Source organism: Protopterus annectens, chromosome 6.part0 (genome assembly GCF_019279795.1).
Source record: "Protopterus annectens isolate FY-2018-M chromosome 6.part0, PAN1.0, whole genome shotgun sequence".
Taxonomy (NCBI): Eukaryota; Metazoa; Chordata; order Ceratodontiformes; family Protopteridae; genus Protopterus; species Protopterus annectens.
This window is the reverse complement of record NC_056737.1, coordinates 428,937,276-428,960,752: the sequence shown is the minus strand read 5'-3', so window position 1 is coordinate 428,960,752 and position 23,477 is coordinate 428,937,276. Positions and strand designations below refer to the sequence as shown.

Here is a 23,477-nt window from a genome sequence, read left to right as displayed (position 1 = left end):
GCAAACATCGTGCCAGGATGGTTTATTGCTAAAATTAAGTCCCCTTACAACAAATAAATCTGCTTTAAATTTCAAGGTCTAGACAGGCAGTTAAAATGAAGGACCACACATTTCATAATCTGTGTTATTTACAGAGCAGTGCATGCCTTGAAATGATTGCTTACTATTGCTTGAAATTATGTTTTAAGCTGTTCATTGCCAAAGCTATTCTTTTACTGGTCAGTGGTTATTGTCCAGGTTTACTAGCCAGACTTCCACCACCAGTATCGTTTGGCTCCAAAAGTTTCACAATAAAATTTGCAGTCTTGTACTTAGTTAATTTGGAGATGTTCAGCCCTTAAGGAGGCACTGCTGGTATAATGGGTAAGATCTTTACCTCTCAGATACAGTGAAAATGTTTGATTGTGACCTCTGGTTATTCACTAGGCTTATAAAAAAGGGTTGGGATTGACATAATGGCTAAGGTGTTTACCTCACAGATAAAGGGTTTGATTCTCACCTTTGGAGAACTTGTTTAGGTTTAAAATGGCCCACAAGTGTAGCTAGAGTAGTACATACCTATGAACCTTGATTTCCAAACCAAATCTTGTACCTACGTCTGATTGTGCATGTTTAATGAGCTGTTATTTATAAACACTTGCGTACCAGTTATTGCCCCAGTCTTACCCAATCTTTGTCATAACTGAAAGTAAATCTCTATATATTTTAGGAACCTTCAATAAAAGCTTTGCTATTGTACTAAAGCATTTTCTGTTTCTGACCCAGCAACTTGAAACTGTATCCATTACATAGTCAGAACCTCTAATTCCGTAAAGATATTCACAGCTACTCTAAAAGCATACAAGCATTCATCACAATCCTTTAACTACCTGTACATACATATATATATATATATATATATATATATATATATATATATATACATATATATATATATCTATATCTATATATATATATATATATATATATATATATATATATATATATATATATACATACATATATATATATATATATATATATATATATATAAAAAACCATACTAAATAGCTCTGGTTTTGTCATATAGCACTCTTTATTTTTTATTACTCTTACGCTTGCTATTACCCCGTACTTTTCTCCCTTCTTACATCTTTAATCATGGTAATTAACTCTTACTAAAGTCCTTTCTATTATAACTTATATAAATCTGTACTTTGATGTCATGTAATTTTGTTGATTTTGCTGTGCTGTCTTGAAATGTACTGCATTGCTATCACTATATATTTTTTTTATGCTTTGATGAATGTTTTTCTGTTGTTGGATTGTTGCTGAAAAGGGAAATCTCCTAAGAGAAATCCGTCTACCAGGTTAAAAAAAGAAATAGACATGCTCCAACCCTCAAATTAATTTTATTCAGACAACAGTAATATCATATTATTTTGTGCTGTATTAGTTTTGTTTAATAAAAGCGATTTGTGGTTTGGAGCAAGTCATTTTCCATTTTATGCTGTTGGGCTGATTGCTGGTGATTTACAATATAACACAATGTAACAGTGATACTAGATTTGGAGGAAAAAATAATATTCCTACATGTCATATTTTCTTTGTCAGCTGTCCATTGCTGACTCAGAACTAGAATCGTCTTCAGGTGGAGTTAGTTAAAGTTAAAAAGAGTTCCATGTATTGACAGCTATTTTTCAAGAACCAGAATGTTGATGATATATTTCTTCATTGTTCATAATTTTATTTTAGAGTTGTTCTCTCCCTTTTCCTTAGTCCTAGGCATTCCTATAACAAACTATTTTTGGAAGAACTTTATAGATATATCTTAAGTCCCCTTTGAATTGCCTTTAAAAACAATATAAACTTTTATGGATTCCAAACTTTTCTCATAAGATTTTTCTGCATGTTCAGTCAGTCTTGTCAATCTGCATTATGCATTCTGTAATCTATTCTGTCTAGATTTCTTATAGAGAAATCACAACCATTGAGTGAATTTCAGCGTATTATTTTCAAAGTATTTATTGTTATGGCCTCCATATTCCTAGTTCTAATAAATTTCCTTACACATCTAATCAGTCTGTTGCATTCCTTAACCATTTTATCAATGTTGTAATCAAGGGATAAATACTGAGTCCACCCAAACACATAAATCCTTAAAAAATGCTTACTTCAGTTTTATGTTCTAGTATTGACTAGGTCTACTTCTACTTAAGCTTGCCAAAATCATTTTTTTTTGTTTTTGCCTACATTTGTCTTCATGTTATTTCTATAAGACCATGTCACTAGACCAGCCAAATACTGTTGTTGAGTTTTCTGGTCATTTATACTTGTTACCAATTTACCTAGTTTTAAAACTCATACATATACAGACAAAAATATGTCTGGTAATATATATATATATATATATATATATATATATATATATATATATATATATATATATATATATATATATATATATATATATATGTGTGTGTGTGTGTGTGTGTGTGTGTCTTCCCAATATAAGAGTTTTGGAACCTTACAACCATATCCCCAAATTTGCCTAACCTCTCACCTGACTAGGCACTGATCCAACTGACAAGGTTAACCCAAATACCAAGCTGTTTGAGTTTTCCAGCCAGTAACTTGTAATCCATTTTGTCAAAGGCAGATGAAAAGTCAATGAAAGCAACATCTGTTTGTATGTTGTATTCCACAGAATGATTTTTTGTTTATTTATATTTCTTTACTGAGGTAGTGGATGATGTTAATATAAAAGATGCGGATACAAGTTCCTATGGACCAGTCTTTTGTATGGGCAGGATGATAAATTTTATGCTTCCTAAAGTATTCGATACTTCTATTAAGATCCTTAGCACTTACCTTTCCATGATCTTATATGAGCTGGATAACAAATTTATTGGTCTGTAGTTTGTATGATTATCCTAACACCCTTACTTTAAAGATGAGTTTAATTATGGCAATATTTAGGTTCATGGTTCATGTTCACGTCAGTCGGCCTGCTAGACAGGGGTCCAGGGAAGTAAATAGTGTGGGAAGAAATAGCCAGGGAATTGTTATGGCTAGGCTTGTGTAGGCCCTAGGGCTGATAGCCTAGTACCAACCTATGAACCTATATTCTGATCAGTGGACTCTGGTATTCTTTAAAACTTGCATTGAAAATTAGTTTCAATGGCAATGCATTGTGTTCTCCCAATATTTTATATCTTTATTTAGGATATCATTAGTTCTTCCAGCCCTGGCAAAGTGTTGTTTTTATAGCAATTCAAGAATGTCCTCAATAGATAGGTGTTTAAATGTGCATCATCTACGTATTTATTGTTACACTCAGTGAGATCCTAAAATACGAGTGACTATGGCTACATTCATGAACACTTCTGTGTGTAGTGTGCCTTCATATTTACCAACTCTTCATTTTTTTCTACCTTTTCTTATATAGTTAAAAAAGGCTTGATTGTTGCCCTTGACATTTCTAACATGCTTTCCTCACACTCCTTGTTATCCCTCAGTACGCAGCTTTGATGATGATATCCAAATAGTTTATTCTGGCTTGCTATGCCTTTTTTCCTAATTAGACTTTACACAAGGATATGTTTTTGATACATATGAGTCATTTTTTGTTTGTTTTTGCTTTCTGTGTTAACAACAGAATTTGTTTTTCCTCCTAGCAATCCATGAGAACCTATTTTTTCTTCTTAAACCTCAAAACAATTGAAATTAAGAAATTCCATCTGTCAGTAGCTGTTTTCCTGTCAAAATGGTTAAGCCATCTGCAATAGTCTGGCAGTTTGTATAGAGCTTTAAGGTTATAGCAACTGCTTATCAGCCGATAATCTTTGACCTCAAGATAAGCCTGTACCTTCTCTTAATTGGTGATAGATTGGTAATTTACCTTGGCAACAATCCTCATATCCTTAGTATTTCCAGTGTGTATTTTCATAATAATGATTAAGAAGTCATTACAGACTGAAGATGACAGAATCTCACACAAACACATCAACAGAAATATGTAAGGGTAAAAAGTGTAAAATATTCCTTTTTCTGATGATATTTTTTACTACTTGATGTAAATTCCCTTCTGTTATGAATCTACTGATAGAAAACTTAGTATCACTAGAGTTGTAAATTTGTTCACACCTACATTTTTGGAGGCTCATGTTACCCACAACAATTCCATTGGTTGTGTACATACACTGTACAACTTCTAACAAATCCTTGAGCCTGGATTTGAGTATTTGCATAGTACATTAATCTACACACCTCTCAGGTACCGTGCAACTCATTATGAGGAACTTTCTTATTTTGAGTCTTAAAAAGTCTATGTTCCTCACTGTTCCATATTAGAAAGTTCTTTCAAATATTTGGTATTAAGCAACCACTATACTTGGAAAATAATATTTGTATCATGTTAATTCATCAATAAAACATTTTATAAGTGTAAAGGAACACATTTTAACCATCGTGTGAGTTTCCTAGATGAAGTTTTTAGGAGGTATTCTATATTTTGCCCATTTGTTCCACATTATGAGTGACAATGTTCCACATTTTGAGGATTGAAGTTGAGAGCTGTGTTGATCCCTAATGTTCCATGACCTATTTTCAACAGAACATTCAAACAATAAATGAGGTTTACCAGGTTTTCAAAACAGTGATATTCTAATTCTGTAAATGACTTTCTGGTGAGCAGTATAACACCTCCTCCTATTCATGTACTACCTCTGATACACTCAGAAAAATTACAGCTTGAAAAAGATGGCAAATTGTCAAACTCCCTAAGCCATGTATCTGTTATGATAATAATGTCAATGTCATTCTCAGCCAGTTTGTGACATCCTGTTTTGTTATGCTACCATAGCCCTCAACTTTTACTCTGGGAATTAGAGCACAGCAAAAGGTAATTATAGATAATACCTCAAATTAGAGGCACTTTTTAATTGTAAGTACTATTTACTTGGAAAATAGGAAGGAATGGATACCTTGTAGACAAGAAGATTTACTTTGACTTATATTTTGTTATTTTACCTTTAATTTTCATTGTTTCTGGTTAGAAAAGGATAAGTTTTAGACATGCAAACTTTAGGCATACTAAGGGACCTAGTCAGCTGTAAAGTCATACACACTGCAGAAAGGATGATCCAGAGCTTATTTGAACAAGCCTGTCTTTGTCTATGATTTATCGTGAAGCTGCCTGGTAAGGAAAGTTTTATTTGAATTTATATTTTATTTCTTGCCATTGTTTTTCACAGTTCACAGGAAGGAAGGGATAGCTTGCATACAAGAAGATTTGATTTGATTTATATTTTGTTGCTTTACCTTTAGTTTTCACTGTTTGCTGGTTAGAAAAGTATAGGTTTGAGACAGGCAAACTCTAGGCATCCTAAGAGACCTAGTCGGGTATAAAGTCACACAGACTGCAGAGACAACAATCCAGAGCTTATCTAAACAATAATTTCTTAGTTTGTGATTTATTGATCTTTACTGTTAAAAAGAGTTATGACTGTGAACTTGTATGGTCAGAGCATGAACTTTACTGTACTGGAAATCCAAAATGGGAAAGCAGCACAACCTGATTAAATAACCAATAGAAATAATAATGCATTTATTGATTAAGCGTTTTCGTCTGTGTATAACGTTAGAGTTCTTCAGAATCAAAAGTCATATGTATCACATTTAATTTAAATATCTTCTACTAAAATCACATGTTCCTTTTCAAGCCAATCACATTGATTTCCCACACCAATTAATAAACTTAATTACACAGTGTCCACCCGCCCAAAAAACTTTACTAAAATGTTAAACTATAAAAGATCGTAACCTTAAAATACCAGATATGGATACACAGTCATTCAACTCTGAGACAATGGTAGCAGTTAACTGTATTTGCCACCATACTTCACAAGCCTCAATTAAAGCTTCCCAGGGCCCACCTTTTATATCTTTGTGCACTATGTTAATTACAAAAAAACTTAAAATTGTGACGAAATATTGCAAAATATGCTTAAATAATGCATTATTTTTATTTTTGTTTTTTATATCCAACATGTGTTCTGAAATCCAGTCCCTAAGCCGCCTTTTACTTTTACCTATGTAAAACCCATTATAAACTGGCAAACCACTGCATCTATCACCCCCACTGAATTACAGGTATAATGATCTTTACCAAATATTTTTTCCTTATTATGAGTAATATTGTTATTCTCCAAAATATATTTACACTGGGGGCAAAATCCACATTTATAGGTCCCTTTCTTTCTCTTGGTGGAACTCACATTAATCTTATCCATATTATCCAAAATGTCTTTGAAAGATCTCCCCTTTCTAAAAACAACCATGGGTGTACCCCCACTACATCTGTGAAGTTGTTGAAACAAGAAAAAAAATGTTCCAGTTTTCCTTTAAATATACACAATATCACTGTGTGCACCAGGAAAAGTTGTAGCAGATTCCTTGGAGAAATCCAAACTGATTCTGGTGGACAAAAATTAATGAGTAATATCTATAGAAGCCCCACTTATTGTAATGGGTTATTACACTACTCCAGCTGTTACTCTGAGCACCAGAAGAAGGCCATGGTAAAGGGACAATATGTAAGGCTAGCCCGGATGGTATCAGAAGAGGAACAATTCCAGCTGGAGTGATCTAAATTAAAACAAATGTTTGTTTCCAGAGGATACCCTGAGACTTTAGTACAAACTATTTCTAAAGAAGTTATCAATAAAAAATGGGAAGGCGTATATGTACCACTGTTAGGAAGTAGTTCTTGCCTCCAGAATGTTTTTAATAATAATCCATCAGAAAAAGATTTTTCCAAGGCATTTGTTGATGTGCAGTGATGATAGGGTTATAAAGGTTAATTTGTTGCTAGATAATTCTGTCAAACTGAATTCTAAACCAATGCACAGAAGATTCATTATAGATTATATGAAAGCAAAACAGTCACTATTTAAAACTAATTGGAGTGATACGTTCAGTGGAAAAACTGCAGAAGGAATGTGGAAAGTTTTGAAAGAGAAATTATTTCAATGTAAAAATTCCAAAAAAAAAATGTTTAACATCAGGATGTAGGCATACAATGTCCAGGAGAGATATTTCCAAAAGAACAACATACCCAATTAAAGTGAGAGGCAAAAAAATATATAAGAAATGGAAGAAAAGGTCAAACTATAACTTTGAAAACTGGAATAAACAAGCTGGACAAATACTGTAAGCATAGCATGAAACAAGATCAAGAAAAAAATTGAAGAAAATTTATATAAAAATATTGAGCATAATAGGAAGCCATTTTATAGAGACATAAGATGTTGAAGGAGTAAAGACATACAGACTGATAAACTGTGTAGATTCTGAAATGTATTCTCAGACATAACAGATTATAGATATATTTATAAAATCTTATGCAAAGCAGTTTAGCTCCACAAAGGGTTTGAGAAGTTGTTCTATTGACATCCAGGTAACCTCAAACACCGGAATCAAATCAGATTATATTGAAAAAGAACTATGCAAACTGGATCCAAACAAAGCACTAGGAGGAGACGCAAGTAGTAATAATGATCCAAGATCACTTCACTTATAGTACCATTGTATCTATTATTTACTAGGTCATATCAATATGGGGAGATTCCTCAAGATTGGAGACATGCGTTTTTTAAACCCGTCTTTAAGGTAAGGGGGGGGGGGGTAGGACAAGTCCAGAGTCATATATTCCCTTAAGTCTACTTTCATGTTGTGGAAAAGTAATGAAGAAGGTAATGCACTTTATTGTCAGAATTGGAAAGGTTGGGACTTGAAACCATATATCAGCATGCATATTTTGAAAATGTATGTATTACAACATATAACATGATGTTCTATAACAATATAATAATACCTACGAATGAAAAACTGTGCTGTGATTTAACTTCAGCAATTGATAGGGTCATACATAAAACACTGATCAATAAAGTAGAACAACTAGGTATTGATTTACTATTGATAAGATGGATAGCTGTATGGCTTACAAATAGGACATGGCAAGCATTGTACAGCACACTGGCCAAGTGAAATTCTTGGTTATAATTAGTGTGCCACACAGGGCTCTGTCCTAGGCCCTTACTAGTTTAGATTATCTTTCGGACCTATCTTTTCCATCTGGGATGTTCTACAATCTATATTCTTATGAGCTAAAGATGGATAAACTGATTACATGTGTTATAGCTAGGGCATGTCTGCAAAAGAACTTGACCAAATCGACCAATTGGGCACAGGAGAATAATATGCCGATAAATACATCAAAAGCTAAGCCTACGAGATTTGGGAGACATAATTTGAAAGGTGAATATTTAATACAGCACACAGGGATTGAAACTGTAGATTAATTTAAGGACCTGGGTATATGGATAGATCCAGCTGTGAGTTTTTCTAATCATATCAAGCAATTGGTTACTGATAGTTATAGAACTATAGGTTGTATAAAAAGATTTATAAAGTTTAGAAAATCAGAAATGATGAAGTTATTGCTTATTAATTACATTAGACCCAAACCTGAATATGGAATAACAATATGGAAACCTTATAAGAAAACAAGCATTTGTAAACTGGAAATAGCACAGGGGAAATATACCAAGGGCACCCGTGGATGTGATAATTTAAGTTATTAAGAAAGACTAAAATATCTGAACTTGTACAGTCTCTCTTATAAATATTTAAGATGAGATCTTATTGAGGCACAGAGGGCATTTAGAGACAACTACCTCTGGGAATGTTTGGGGTTATTAAAAAGTAGCAGAGAATCATCATATAACCTATGTAGAAGATTGTATTGGAAGGACAAGTGTACTAATTGGCTGTCTGAGAGAACAGCTGATGCATGGAACAGACTAACAAATGACATTAAAGGAAGCACTAATTTAGATATTTTAAGAACAGCCTGGCCAATTATTATAGGGAAATATTTGTATGTTTGTATGTAATAAGCACTAGTACTGTTATGTTGAAACTTTACTAAATTAAGGTCCAGTTTTAGGATGCATAGAGCCAAAGTTTAAAAATTAAATAGGGCACCCCCCCAGAATATGCAAAGTTGAGACATATGTACACTACATACATTCACAGGTAACACATTTATATGTACACTACATACATTCATAGGTAACATATTTATATGTCCACCACATACATTCATAGGTAACATATTTATATGTACACTACATACATTCATAGGTAACATTTATATGTACACTACATACATTCATAGGTAACATATTTATATGTCCACCACATACATTCATAGGTAACATATTTATATGTACACTACATACATTCATAGGTAACATTTATATGTACACTACATGCAGTCATAGGTAACATATTTAATTTGGTCGCCCTTATGTAAGACTGGATATTTGAATAATATTCTGGAAAGTATATTAACAGATTTATTTTGGTTGCTGTGATACAAGGTTGGGTATGGGAGCGGAATTTTGAAAAGGATAACTATAATATTTTATGCCTTTCAATATGTTACTTGTAAACAATCTGTTTCCTGTTTTCCAGCATTGAGCTTCTACTCCACCTGCCATGTGACCAGTTTATTTAATTGAAGAAATAAATAAAACAACTTAATTTATCTGCATATATACTAACATACTAAATAGCTCTGCTTTCATCATACAACACATTTTTATTACGTTTACTTAAACACACGCACACACACACACACACACACACACACACACACACACACACACACACACACACACACACACATACAAACACAAACACACACACAATCTTATCTGACAAAATATACCAAATTCTGTGTGTAAACCAAAACCATCTCACTCTGATCCATAGCATTGCTGTAGTGCATCCATTTTCTGCTAATTATAAGTTTTCCTTACAGTAATCGGAGCAGGCATATAGTCATGCATTCTCTGAATCATCACATTTTTCTTATAGGTGGTCTTACTTCAGGACCAGGCAATTCGACTTAAGGAGGAAGACAGCAAGAAGGATGCTGCAAGAATACAACAGAAGCTTAACTCTGTGCTGGATAGAAGAAATCGAATTAAGGAATTGTCACGAACTCGTGCAGAAGAACTGAGCACAGCTCGACTTCTTGCAGTATTCAACCGTGATCTGGCAGAGGTAAGAAGAAACATGTTTACTAGTTTTTTAAGGCTCCATTACAAAGTAACCAAACGATTTCAAAGCTGGTACTGCAGGTGGCATTTCTCAGATTGCTGTAGATCCCACAAGCCAATTCCAGAACTGTGTTACTACAATACATTAAGCAAGATGGGTACAATGGAGAATATTTTAGTCAATGCAAAATTGATAACATTTTCTGTGTATGTTAAACATTTAACAGATTGTTTTGAATTAACTGCGTGTTATTGCATTCCGCCCCCAAATGGAGTCACAGAAGCTGAATTAATCCGTTAATCTGTCTGCTTGTTAAATGGATGGTTCCACTGGCCACACGTAAGGAAATATTTTTGTGTGTGTGATATCAGGAGCTGTACTACAAGAAGAGTCTTAACTGCACTTCAAACATTGTGGACAAAGAACACAGATTATCCATGATACACTGGAAGATATACATTATCATGATGAAATCTTCACCCATGATGTTTTATTTCTTAAAAGATATACATTCATGCATATTTACCCAGCATGTAAAGGTTGTTTAGAAGAGATGCCTATTGATAGTTTGAGGAGTGAAAATGTTGCACTCGTAATAGTGAAAATTAAAGTGCAAATGTGAGTAATATATAGTAATTCTAAGAGTGCAGCATCTCAGCATGTATGCCCCAAAGTCCAGCAATATTAGTTGTTGCACATAAATTCATAAGTAGCAAATATGTGGGTGCAAAGCCCCCCCCGCCCCTTCATTGAGGGTGTAGGGGGTAAATTCCCCCTATAAAATTGCCTTAAAAGTGAAACAGCAAGATTCAGAAGTCAGTATTTTTTCTCAGAATTGCAGCTTAATTTTCAAGTGTTTGGAACTACAGTGTTGAATCTTACACTTCTAAAGAAATCTATTCAGTAGAATTATTGAGTTAACTTACTCAGTTTTCTTGGTTAGTTTACCTACTATGTTAGTGATGCTGCAGCAGTCATGGCAGTTTATGTGCAGAGCTGATCAGTGTGTACTCTCAAAAAATGCTACCAACAAGGTTGTTATTTTGAAATTTTAAAATTACATAAATGAACTGACACATAGATGCAGCTGTGTATATCTTTATGTCTCGATGATGACCTAGATTTAAGAACAGGCTCTGCTTATCAGAATCCTTCTTGGGGCTGGACAGAATCCTTATAGGCAAACCCTCCTTCTGGTGGTAGAGGATAGGGGATAGGGAGGCAGACTATTGTGCTCTTCTTGGGTCTGATAAATATTTGAATCCTAGCAGCAGATAAATGTTTCAAGGTAGATGTTATCTGCAACAGACCTGATAAGGACTGATACAGAATGGTGTTTCATACTTAGTTCATGCATGCAGGAACCCAGGACAGCAAAACGTATCAGCTACAAAACCTAGATGAAAGTCCACTGAGATGACTCCTTGACTTACACTCAAACCAAAAAGAAGTGTGAACTACAGTGTCAGGACTGTGATCATACTGTATGATGTGGGAATCAGTGCCTTATGGATGGACTCACTGGAAGCTATGACTATTGGTACCTGGAGTTTCTTCCCTGCAGCACTGGATGGATCAAGTCATAGGTCATAGTGGACTAATATCCTATGGTGTAGACCCCCCAGTAGAGGCCAGTGTAATTACTAAAGAGCTGCTAAAACCAGTAGTAGAGTTAAGATAGAAGTATGCAGGAACATATGCATAGCCACTTGTGCCTTTGCATATGCATTCCCTGACATTATAGTTTACTTTGCAAAGAAATCCTGGATCCAACATGTGACATTTTCCAGCTCTTCCAGTGTGTCCAATTAACTTTCACCGGGTGTCGAATCTGCTATGTGTGCTTAGTAAGGTAGTTCCATGCAGAAGGAGATTTTCTCTGGCAATGTGACAGACAAGAGCAAGTTCAGACTGCAGCAAATGGATGGGGAACACACAAGTCATTTAGGTGGATCAGTAATCTGGTGACTGTTGACACAGAGTGACAAAATAAAGAAAATTCAAATTATGGTCCACAGTATTTCTTAGCTTTTAGTATACTAAACCTTATGTCATGGCCAGCTGGAGTTTTTGGTACATTAAAGCTTACCTCATGGTCAGCTGGAGGAGCTCTTAAAAGTGGTATCTTACAGTTAAAGTTGAACTACATATATATATATATATATATATATATATATATATATATATAAAGTCACATATTTCCTATATAGATATTCTACAAAGTATTAATGTAGCATTAAAGTTAAGCAAAAATAGTAAAAACAGCTAGAAAACATAACCCAAATTAAAATATACAATTGGTATTATAGAAAGTACAATCTGTGGAGATTAAGGGCAGTACCATAATCACAGAAAACTAAAACCTATCTTGATAAATGATAAACTTTTGCTTGCACATTTATTTATCTCAGTAAGAATGGACAACTGATCTGAAATCTGAGAAGGATGTGTCTACCTCTTTTTTTTGTTCGTTTGAAACCAATCCACCTTTTTAACAAAGGCATTTAGAGCCCAAAGCAGTGGACTGTTTTTAATTTAGCTGTAGCAGAGACATGCACAAGCTGAACAAGGTATGTTCGACATATAGATCACTTTTGTAGTAGACTCAGCAATTTGACTCCTACCTCTTGTCACCAATCAACCTTCAAAGCTTTTGTGCCCCTTTCATCTTGAGAAGATCTCTATGAAAGGATAGAATGCAAATCTTTCTAGAGCTTTTCTTTTTGCTTAAGAGCCCTCCCTGTTTAACTGCCAGTCAGCTAGCTATCCTACAGGCTGGGCAGATAAGTTTCCTGCTAGAGAAAACCTTATACTAAAAATAATTTTATAAGGACAAGTTGTGTTTTCCCTGATTAATTTTAAATATTTAGCTTGGAAACTTGCTATTTTGGGGACTGTCATTTCATTTCTAAGGGAGTTGACATGTAAAAGCATTTGTGAACTTCTTATGTGGAAAAGTTTAATTTTTTATTAGAATTTTAGTCAGAACTTGAATGTTTGTGTTTTGGGGCAGGATACTTTGCTTGTGGGGACTTTCAGTAGTTTATATACCTCAGAACCACTTGTTCTCTACTTTACCCTATACCAACTCACTATTCTCCTGTATCTGCTTTCAATGGCTCTTTCTCACATTATCAATGAAGCAATCTCCAGTCTCTGTAGACGTTCTTCATGTTTCACTGTTGCAGTCATTACATTTGAGCATTATTTGTGGAAAGCAAATACCTCATAAAGATTTTCATTCGTACTGTATTCCTTGCCTAGGCCCTGACCAGGACATACCTTGCTGTCGGTTTTGTGCTTTATTTAATCAGCGCACTATCCGTCATTGGTATATTTTCACCTCCAAATATTTTGGTTCTGGGTTTAATTATCCAAAAATGTCATTGGTTAGCCATCCGACTACTGCAATTCCAAAAAAACGCAAAGATAAAGACAGAGACAGGCCGCCGAAGTCCAAAACTCCTTTAACGCTTCTCATAAGCCAGTTGCCAGTTCACCGGTACTCAGTGAGGTGCTTTTGCAGCCCCTGATATCCACTTCTGATTCGCAGGCCTCTACTGAGACCCATTCGGAGTCCAGTATGCCGTGAGATGCTTCAACTATGGAACCCGCGGATGTCTCTACCTTGGATGGGTCTGGAGCCGCTGTGCAGGCACCGGCTTCTGAGGGTGTATTTAGGTCTACAGACTTGCATATTAAACTGACACCTCCTTCTTTACTTAGGCCTAAATCTCAATCTATGCCTAAAAAACTGACGCCCAGGCCACATGCTCAGGTCTCTATGCCTAAAAGACAAATGATAAGAATGGCTGAAGATCTAATAACTCTAATCAGGGGTAGCCAACCCCCCCCCCCTCCTAAGAGGCCTAGGACTGAAGTTGATTATGAATCTTTTCCACAAGTAATGCTCAAATGTAATGACTGCAACAGTGAATACACTCGAACATCTACATTTATGGTAAGTGTACACAACTGTACTTTTTATCTTCCCTTGGCTGAAAAAGGAATAAAGTTGTCAAAGACTCTTGGGGTTTCAGGCCTGCTCCTGTTTTGCCTCAGCCTTTGTTGAATGACTCTGCTGTAGCTGCTTGTTGTTCTGTTTGTTCTGATTCAGACAGCTCATGTTTTTCGTGAGTCCTCTTGGTGTTGCACATGCAGCCACCAAAGATCAGTAGATAGTCATGTCCTCCCGAGCTGTAGGGATACCCTTAATGGACAAGACAGAGCCAATTTTGTGAGTCTTAGGTAGCTGGGATAGGGAACTTGCATTTGGCACTAGTATACCTGATGAGAGTTTGTCTTTTCCCAGGGAGATCATGGGAAAGGTTAATATGATGAGAAGGCTTTGTAGTTCTCCTGTTACCATTTCTGTGGACAGGGAAAACTTGCTGGCATTTGCTAGGACCTCATTAGCACCTTTTCCTTGCTTTCTGTTTATTCAGACAAAAAAAGGAAAAGCATTCCCTCTCTTTCTGATGTAGATTTCCAGTCAATAAAGCAGCCCTTGCTGAGGAGGAGGCACCCCAGGAATTTCTCCATAATTTGAGCACTCTGATTCTTAGTAAATTATGGTTTCAAGTTTCCATCCTGAAGATTTATCCTGCTTTAAAACTTTATCTAGGATGAAAGAGGGTTTTCAGTGGGAGCAGAATGAAACTACTATAGCACAGAAAATGTATTAAGAATTGTTACAGCTGAAAATAGACATTTCTTCAGCTATTGCTCCTGTGTTGCCTGCTTAAAGAATTATTTTCTCACTACTTTTGGGTTACCAAGTAGTCAATCTCCTGCTCTCAAGAAATCTGATAGGTTATACAGACTCATATGTATTTGTTTTCTAATCCTTGAGCAGACTGACTTGTCATTTTCTTTCAAAATCTGCTAAATAGATCACTGCTTCTCACTCCATTCCCTCTATCATGGATGGAAAGGCAATTGATATGTTGCACAAGAAAATGTTCCTCTACTACTTCATCATTCTAAACTGTAACACTGCCAAGCTCATATGCTAATATTTTTGCTTTTAATCTTTGAGAACATGCAGAATTTATTGTTTAACCTTCTTCTGAGTTAAATATTCTTTGAATGACTCTATTACATCTGCTTCTGGAATGACTCTATTACATCTTCTTCTGGAATGACTCTATTACATCTGCTTCTGGAATAACTCTATTATATCTTCTTCTGGAATGACTGTATTATATCTGCTTCTGGAATGACTCTATTACAGCTGTTTCTGGAATGACTCTATCTTCTTCTGGAACGACTGTATTATATCTGCTTCTGGAATGACTCTATTACATCTGCTTCTGGAATGACTCTATTACATCTGCTTCTGGAATGACTCTATCACATCTACTTCTCAAGTAGCAAAGCATGTTTTAAAGTGTACTTATGCTGCTGCTGATTCCTCCTATAGAGCTACTGCATCTGGATCAGTATTAAGACTAGCTTAGCTTCATTCTCAGGATCTTCCTGGATGTTAAAACTAAAATTTTAAATTCTCCTTTAGATAATGAAATTCTGTTTGACCCTTTTGCAGCTGAAAATGTGATGAAAGGGAAAGTTAATTCAAGGAGTTATTCAGATTTTTCAACTCTCCTTTTTCTAGACAAGTAGGAATTTACCCTCCTCCTCATTCCTCTTATTCGATAAACAAATGAAGCAGCAAAGTGCCAATAAACAAGATTTTAAAAAGAATGGTGAGGAGGCTCCAGAAAGAGAAGAAGGGCTTCCAAACAGCATGACTGTTTGCCTGTTCAATCCCTCCTCCTCCTCCCCTTGAAACCCTGGCAACCTCTTCACATCTCTTAAGCCCTGTGATATCAGCCTGTGACAGACAAATGGGTTTTAAGTGTAATTCCGCTATGGTTCACTTGGAAATGGGAATCCTTCCTCTTGTTCCAGGGGGATTCCTCCTTGCCCAGTGAACCAAATCTCCTTGTCTCCCCCCATCAGATGCTTGTTCAAGTAATAATAGAACCGGTGCCCCCCCTGTCAGACGGGCAAATGTTGTTATTTAAGAATTTTTCTAGTACCAAAGAAGGATGGATCTTGGAGGCCCATGCTGGACCTTTCCTTTCTAAATATTTTTATCAGGATCCCAAAGTTCCAAATCACTACCCTCCATTCCTATTTAATTATAATCACTTTGCTTGCTTCCATGGAAAAGTAGACCAGAAGGATGCTCACCATCACATTATCATTGCCATACTGTTCAGACTTAAGATTTTCTGTGTCTGTATTACATTATCAGTTCTCTGTTTTACCTTTTGGATGTTCCACTGCAGCAAGGATTTTCATAAAGTGTGTAGTTCCAGTAATTACTTGTTGCAGGCTTCAAAGCATTCACATACTTCCATATTTGAATTTGTTTTACCTTTGCAACTCTTTCTCCAGCTGTCAAAATTACTTAGCTACTGTTCACAATCTCCTACTCAGTTTGGGTTTCAAATCAATTTGCAAGAATCTTCTCTGATTCCTTCCCACAAAATTGTTTTCTTGGACTAGCTGATAGATTTTGCCTTGAGAAGAGCCTTTCTTCCTCCAGACAAAGTAGAGATGTTGTAACAGTTCCTTTCTCAGTTTCTCCCCTCAAAGGCTAGTGTCTGCACTAGTGTCTGCAAGGGAATTTTTCAGGATATTTGGGTACAAAGAATCAATGGCCAGAATACACAAGCGAAAGATCCATGGTACCGCAGATCATTCTAGACTCAGCATCTTCACCCTTTAACTTTTCAGATCCCTGTTTTGGAATTTGTAAAAACAGAGATCCTCTAGTGGATAGACCAGATCTCTTGAAATGTAGGTCTCTCCCCCCCCCCCCTCTCTCTATCTTCTGACCCTCTCTAGTCTGTCACTACAGATGCTTCAGTGCTGTTGTGGAGTGCTGACTCCAAAAGGGTGCAGATGCCGCATCTGTGGAACTCTCACAGCAGACAGGAGCACATAAATGTCAGAGAGAGAGAGAGCGAGAGATTTTGCCAGTGACTAACGTTTTGAAAGCCTTAAGTCATAACTGGTCTGCAGGGCCTCTGCAAATTTACACAAACAGCACCACATAAACAAACAGGAGGTATCAGGTTGCACCCTCTTTGCAAACTTGCTATGATAGCCTGGGAGATAACAGCTGAAATCAGTTTGACTCTTCAGACTTCACACATTCTCTCAGAGACAAGCTAAGAAGAGCCAGGACAGGGCACCATGAATGCAAACTTCATCCTGGGGTCTTCCAAGAATTGAACCAGTTGTGGAGGATACCTCAAAACCTCAAGTAGATTTGTTTGCCTCTTCTTAGAACAGTCAGCTAAAGAAATTGTGATTCAGGACTACTAGCAATCAGGCCAGGAAGATAGATGGCTTCTCATTCCCATGGATGGCATTGTTCCTTTATGCTTTTCAGCCTTTTCCACTGATATCCAGGATTCTCCTAAAGATCAAGAAAGACTCTCCAAAAATTGGGTTACTGAATCCCTTTTGGCCCAGCCAACAGCGGTTCTTCCTTCTTTTCAATCTAGCTAAGGGCAGTTACCACAGGCTTCCCATAGACGGAATTTGCTCACACAAGACAGGAGTTATTTGATACACCCAACCTGAATGCCTCAGTTCACCACCTGGATGATAGAAGTTTGATACCCTTTAGGCACCTTTTTTCTGAAGACTTGAATCAGGTACTAAAGAGGCAAAAACTGCTACTGGAAAATTGTATATGTGCAAATGGAAACAATGTTCTAGTAGGAGCCAGTCCAAGGACCAGGACCCTCTTCAGGTCAAGATTATTTGTGTGGGTCACTGTCCTTTGGTGTTTTTTATTTCTCTGTTAAGGTTCAATCATTGGCCATTCTGCTTGTCTGCCCTTAGATCTTCCTTTCTAACCATTTTCAAGCTAAATAGTTTTGGAAGGGGGGTTCTGCATTGAAGACTGTTTTACATTGCTCTGACTTTTTCTGGCAGAGTATCAGAGTTACAAATACTTACGCTGAGACAACCCTACCTCATTTTTTACAAGGAAAGGGTTCCTCTGGGAAGCAATCCTTCTTTTATGCCTTATGTGGACTCAGAATTTATGTTAAGCCATAAACTCCCTGTTTTTTTTCATGAACTCATCACCATGACAGAACAATTCTTCACACTTTAAATGTCCACAGGCAGCTCAGGTACCTACCTAAACAAAGCTCAAGTCAGCTGTTTGTCTCCTATGAACATTGGCGGAAAAGAAAACTATTATCAAAACTGACTATTTCCAGATGGTTGTCTCATGATAAGGCACTTTCAGGCAGGGATAAGGCCCATTCCATGAGGACTTTGGTTTCTTTGATAGTTTTCTGGAAGGGATGGATTCTTGATGTATTCTGGAAGCAACAACTTGGTCCTTATCAACATCATCATCAACCCCCTTTTTCTAAAATTTTCTACATGGCATCAGGATATTGTGTCAACTGTCACACTGTCTGTCCATTCACCACCACTCTCCTGCCTTTTTCAGAACTCATACAGGACTGGTGGAGGCCTTCTCTCACACAGTCCATCCACCTCTTTGCTGGATGCCTTCATTTCCTCTTGTCTTTTTCCTGTTTGTCATAAATCTTCTTCACCTATTTTATTCTATCACTGCTGAGGTTTGGACTGTTGTGAGACTTGAAGGTTAGTGAAGACCTCAGTCATCTTAATGGCAGATAAATGTGAAAGTTCCTTCATTCCTTTCTGGGGTCCCAAGGTGTCATCCTCAGCTATCACTATACCTAGTGGGAATGACCATCCAACTCTAAGAGCACCTACTACCTCAGTGCTTTATTCCATGGACTCCTTTATTTTTAGGTCAAGCTTTTGGATCTTACAGAGCCTTGGCAAATTACAGCCAAGATATTAGCTGCCCACCAGAACATTTTCACTCATCAGTAGAAAGGACACCAACATGATCACTTCCAGGGACACAGGAAGGAAGCCTTAAAAAAGTCTGTCCATAGAAACAGTGAAGAACAGCTCATTGTCACATTTCATTTGCTCACTGGCTTTATTCAGACAAAAGTTTTGGGCAGTCACAGTGGTCTGCGGCCACCACACAACAGCAGCAAGAAGCTGTTAAATGCTTTATTTAGTTTTAAAAAAAAATAAAGCTTTTTTGACAGTTTTCCATCACTGCTCTGTGCTGGGTATTGTCTGTGCGTGACAGCTGTAAGTGTCTTACATCTTTCAACTCTGTCAAATCCTTAGCACTATTACATTTTTTTCCCTAACATTTGTAGTACATGAGAGCAAGTAAAGCTACATGTACTATAAAGAATGATGGTCTAGTCTGTCTGATCATAACCAAAATTGTTATGTATTTTTGACATGGATGTCAAGCTTCACCTTTTGAGCCTCAGTCTTGAGATGAATTTCTTGACATGCATGTCTCAAACACATAACCTAACTATGATCAGAGACCTGATCATAATCTTGTCTGTTTGACATGATTTGCATTTTCAAAATGATCCATCAGATTTGAACAGCTTCTTCTGTATCTTAATCCACCTTTGTACTGTAATGCAGTTTTCCTTATGCAAGTTGTACCACTTCACTGCCATCGTTCATTTTGTAGTAACTCTTGTAAGTATTGTAACTACTTTGTGGTAGCCACCTCTGGATTGTAATGCAGTTTTCCTTATTGTATTAATCTAATGGAGCTTTTCTCCCTGGGCCTCCACTGAAAATGGGCTCTCGTCAGCCCAGTGGATCTTCCACATAAACAAATGTCATAAATAAATAAATAATAACTGAGCAGAGGGAATAGTATTATTTTATTTATTTATTTAGATGGATGTATGGTAGCAAAATTAAGATACTGCGGATGGGAAATAGGTTCAAAATATGTCTTTGTGTTAATGCCATTACCAGGTAGTGCCATCAATGTCAGATTTAAAAAAACATACTATAACTTTTTTCACTGATGTAATTTTAAACACAGAAGTATTTAAGTTTGACTATTATACAAATTTTATCATAGCATGTTCATTTCTTTCCTATATACAAAGCAGTCATCAGTAAAGCATAGTAATGTAATAACATTAAGATAAAGATATTTTTTTTCTTTTTGCAGTACAAGATATTCTACAAGATGTAGGCTACCTGCCTATGCCCTTTGTTAGAGGCCTATAGTTTCTACAGTGTGTGCTTGCCCATCCACTTCTGTGCATCTTGGTAATTTTATAGATTTTGACAACTGAGCCATCTGTATTGACTGCAATATGTTTATATATATGTCATACCTGACATAGCAGATATTCAAGACAAAGATGCCAGTTTGCCCTGTGTCCTAAAAACTATGGTAACTGGCACTGTGTGAATATCATGTTTATTTATTTATTTATTGCATTTGATTACCAGCAAAGTCCTACTGGACAATAAAAAAAAAAACTTGTTAGTGGAGATCCTGGGAGAAAAGCTCCAATAAGCAGAAAATGGTAGAAATACACAGAAATAAGATACTTAATGAATAGAGAGAGGGCAACCATCTCCATTAAAACAAATGGAGTACAATATCATCAACATTTACATACAATGTGCAGGGTTGCATTCACATTGCAATACACAATATACAGACTCATTTTCATAATATTATTCCATTAACAGTAATTGATACCTGTGCAAATTTCACTTTTAGATTTTTGACAGAAGTACAGTCTAATCAACATTTACATACAGTACTGACTGTTGCATTTTTTTGCAATATGCAGACTTGCATTTTCATTACAGTATACAATTAGTAGTGATACATATCTGTATGCAGACCACTTTTAGATTCACAAAATCAACTGTGTGAAGAAATATTCTGTAATAATACAGCAAAAGATGTGGATAATTTTAATAATAAACTTGTGCTAGCAGGAATTAGTTTACAACTGTTTTGGTTTCACTTTGACAGAGGGAAAGAGTGTTGAACAGATTATAGTCCAGTAGAAAAATTAGGAGGAACTATGGGAGATGTTACCTCTAATAAAGAGGCGTGAGGTGGGGTTTAGCCTGAAAAAGTGCAGGAGCCCAGGCAGGAGTCTGCCATGTGATGTTTTAGTTGTTGTTTAAATGATTTTAGATTGTCAACTTGTCTACTAGGGAGAGGGATGGGGTTCCATTTTTTGGAGATGTTGATGGAGTATAGTGAGTCTCCTGCTGAGCTGTTTGATTTGATTACTAGTGGCTGGTGTTTGTCTGTGAGATGCAGAATTTTATTACTGGAGTAAAATTTGAATACACCATTTAGAGATGGACAATCTTCTGGTTTGTTTATCAGATTGTGATTAATAACTAACTGTGAGAAGATTAGATAGTGTGGTAGATCTTCCAATTTAACTGCTTCAGGACCAGGCAGTGATATGTCCTATGAGGTAAATTAGCTGTGTATAGAACAGCTTTATTATAGCATTGTTCTAGTTGCCCTTTCTGTGTAGATTGTAGTTTTGTGAAAATGAGAGAGGTATAAAAGAGATGGGTTGAGGCAATGTGCTTCTTGGAATTATCAGTAATATGTGGTTTGATCCTAAAACAGATCAACGTGGACTCATCCACATACTGTACGATAGACGGGTGCTTACTTGTTTTGTGCCAGGTTATTTATGAATATATTAGAAAGCAGAGGGCCAAGGATGGACCCTTGGTGAACACCAACGGGTATAGGGATGGAGGTACCCTTGCCTCTGATATCCTCCCTATGGGAGAAATAAAGATGCCTTGTTGAAGTTTCAAGTAGTTTGTTCAGTTAAGTAGGTACATAGAAGAACACTCATCCAGTCAATAAAAGATTGCCTTGTACTGATTATGTTATATCAAGTAGGTGTAGAAATGAGCTGTATGATGGCATATAAGTTTATGGTGTTTGGGGGAGGGTGTCACATTTAAAAGTACACCAGTCAATGTTAAGGTTACATTGTATTTTTGTTTCTTAAGTAATGTTCATAGATACCCACCAGAAGAGTTGGGTATCTGTATACTATTACAATATATTGCATGTCAGAGCTTATAGTTCTGACCAGATATGTTGCCTAGTGCATGAGTATACATGATGATGTGATTCCTATGAGTGATGCTGGTCCTCTTCCTACTCTTCTATGGTGCCATCATCTCTTTTGTCCCACAGGTGTTCCTATTCAGGTACCTAGAGCTATGGTCGCTGTAGACTGAGAGGCTGCCATTCTTAGTTGTAATCAGTTTGTGTGAAACTGTATACACTGTGACCACCTAAGATGTTTTCTCAGGTGTACACTTCAGTGCAACCCTGAATGTATGCAGGTATCTGAACTGGGACTAAGTAACCTAAACACATGCTTATTTCATGTTACTTGTGTCCTTCGTAATATGCCTGTTCTGCAGGCTGCTGTGGATTATATAGGTTCATAGGTTCATAGGTTTATACTAGGCTATCTGCCCTAAGGCATTTATAAGCCTAGCCCAAATTTTTGTGGCTTACGCCACCCCTTATATGAAAAAATACTGTGCCCATTAGTTTGTTGTGCCTCTGTCCAGCAGTGACACAGAGATGATTCCCGGGGTAAACCTACGATCTCCCATCCACAGGTCTAGATTTCTCTTGAACAGAGTCAGCAAGGTGCTCTGCCTCACATGGACCGGGATTTTATTCCACAGCATAGGGAGTCTCTGAGTGATAAATCTATCCCTCCAGCACGTCCTATTTATATCCGTGCTAAGGTTTAAGTCGCTTGCTCTAGTGGTTTTGGTGGATTTGGATTTTTTGAGGTGGAGCATGTCCATTAATTCCGGGTTGGACATGACCTTGTATGTCAGGCACATGTCACCTCTGAGCAGACGGTATGCGACTGAATAGAGCTGGAGTTTCTTCAATCTGGCAGCATATGACAGATTTTGGAGTCCCTTTATCCTTTTGGTGAGGAACTTTTGGGGTCTCTCCAATTGCTGCAGATGTCGGGTGAGATACATCCCGAATGGGGCATTGTACTCGATCATTGGTCTGATAAGTGAAGAGTACAGGGGAACAATGACCTCACTAGATCTGGATGTGAATCCCTTCATGATCAGGTGGGCAATGTAGAAGGTCTTTCTAACCACTTTAGCAATGTGAGTGTCAAAAGTAAGGCCACTGTCAACCTGGGTCCCCAGGTCCCTGATAACTTTTTCTGTGCTTAGTGGATTGCCACCTATATGGTAGCTTGGGGTTACCTTGTTTTTCCCGAAGGGTATGACTATACATTTTTTGGCGTTTAACTTCAGGCCATGGCTCTGGCACCAGCTATCTGTTTCCGTGAGTCCCTTCTGAAGGATATCCGTGTCCGATGCACTTTCCACTATGGCGCCCAGTTTGCAGTCGTCTGCAAACTTTGTCAGCCAAAGTCCTCCCATGCTGGCCTGTACTT

The 23,477-nt window shown here is 36.8% G+C and overlaps 1 protein-coding gene across 1 annotated transcript in view; it reads left to right on the top strand.

Moving 5' to 3' along the window:
* Positions 1-23,477, top strand: part of SPTBN5 (spectrin beta, non-erythrocytic 5) — a 1,783,454-nt gene that overhangs the window by 890,755 nt on the left and 869,222 nt on the right. Inside the window, exon 37 of the mRNA XM_044073536.1 lies at positions 9,925-10,113. Within this exon, the coding sequence (XP_043929471.1) occupies positions 9,925-10,113 (189 nt within the window). The remainder of the gene's footprint in view (positions 1-9,924; positions 10,114-23,477) is intronic.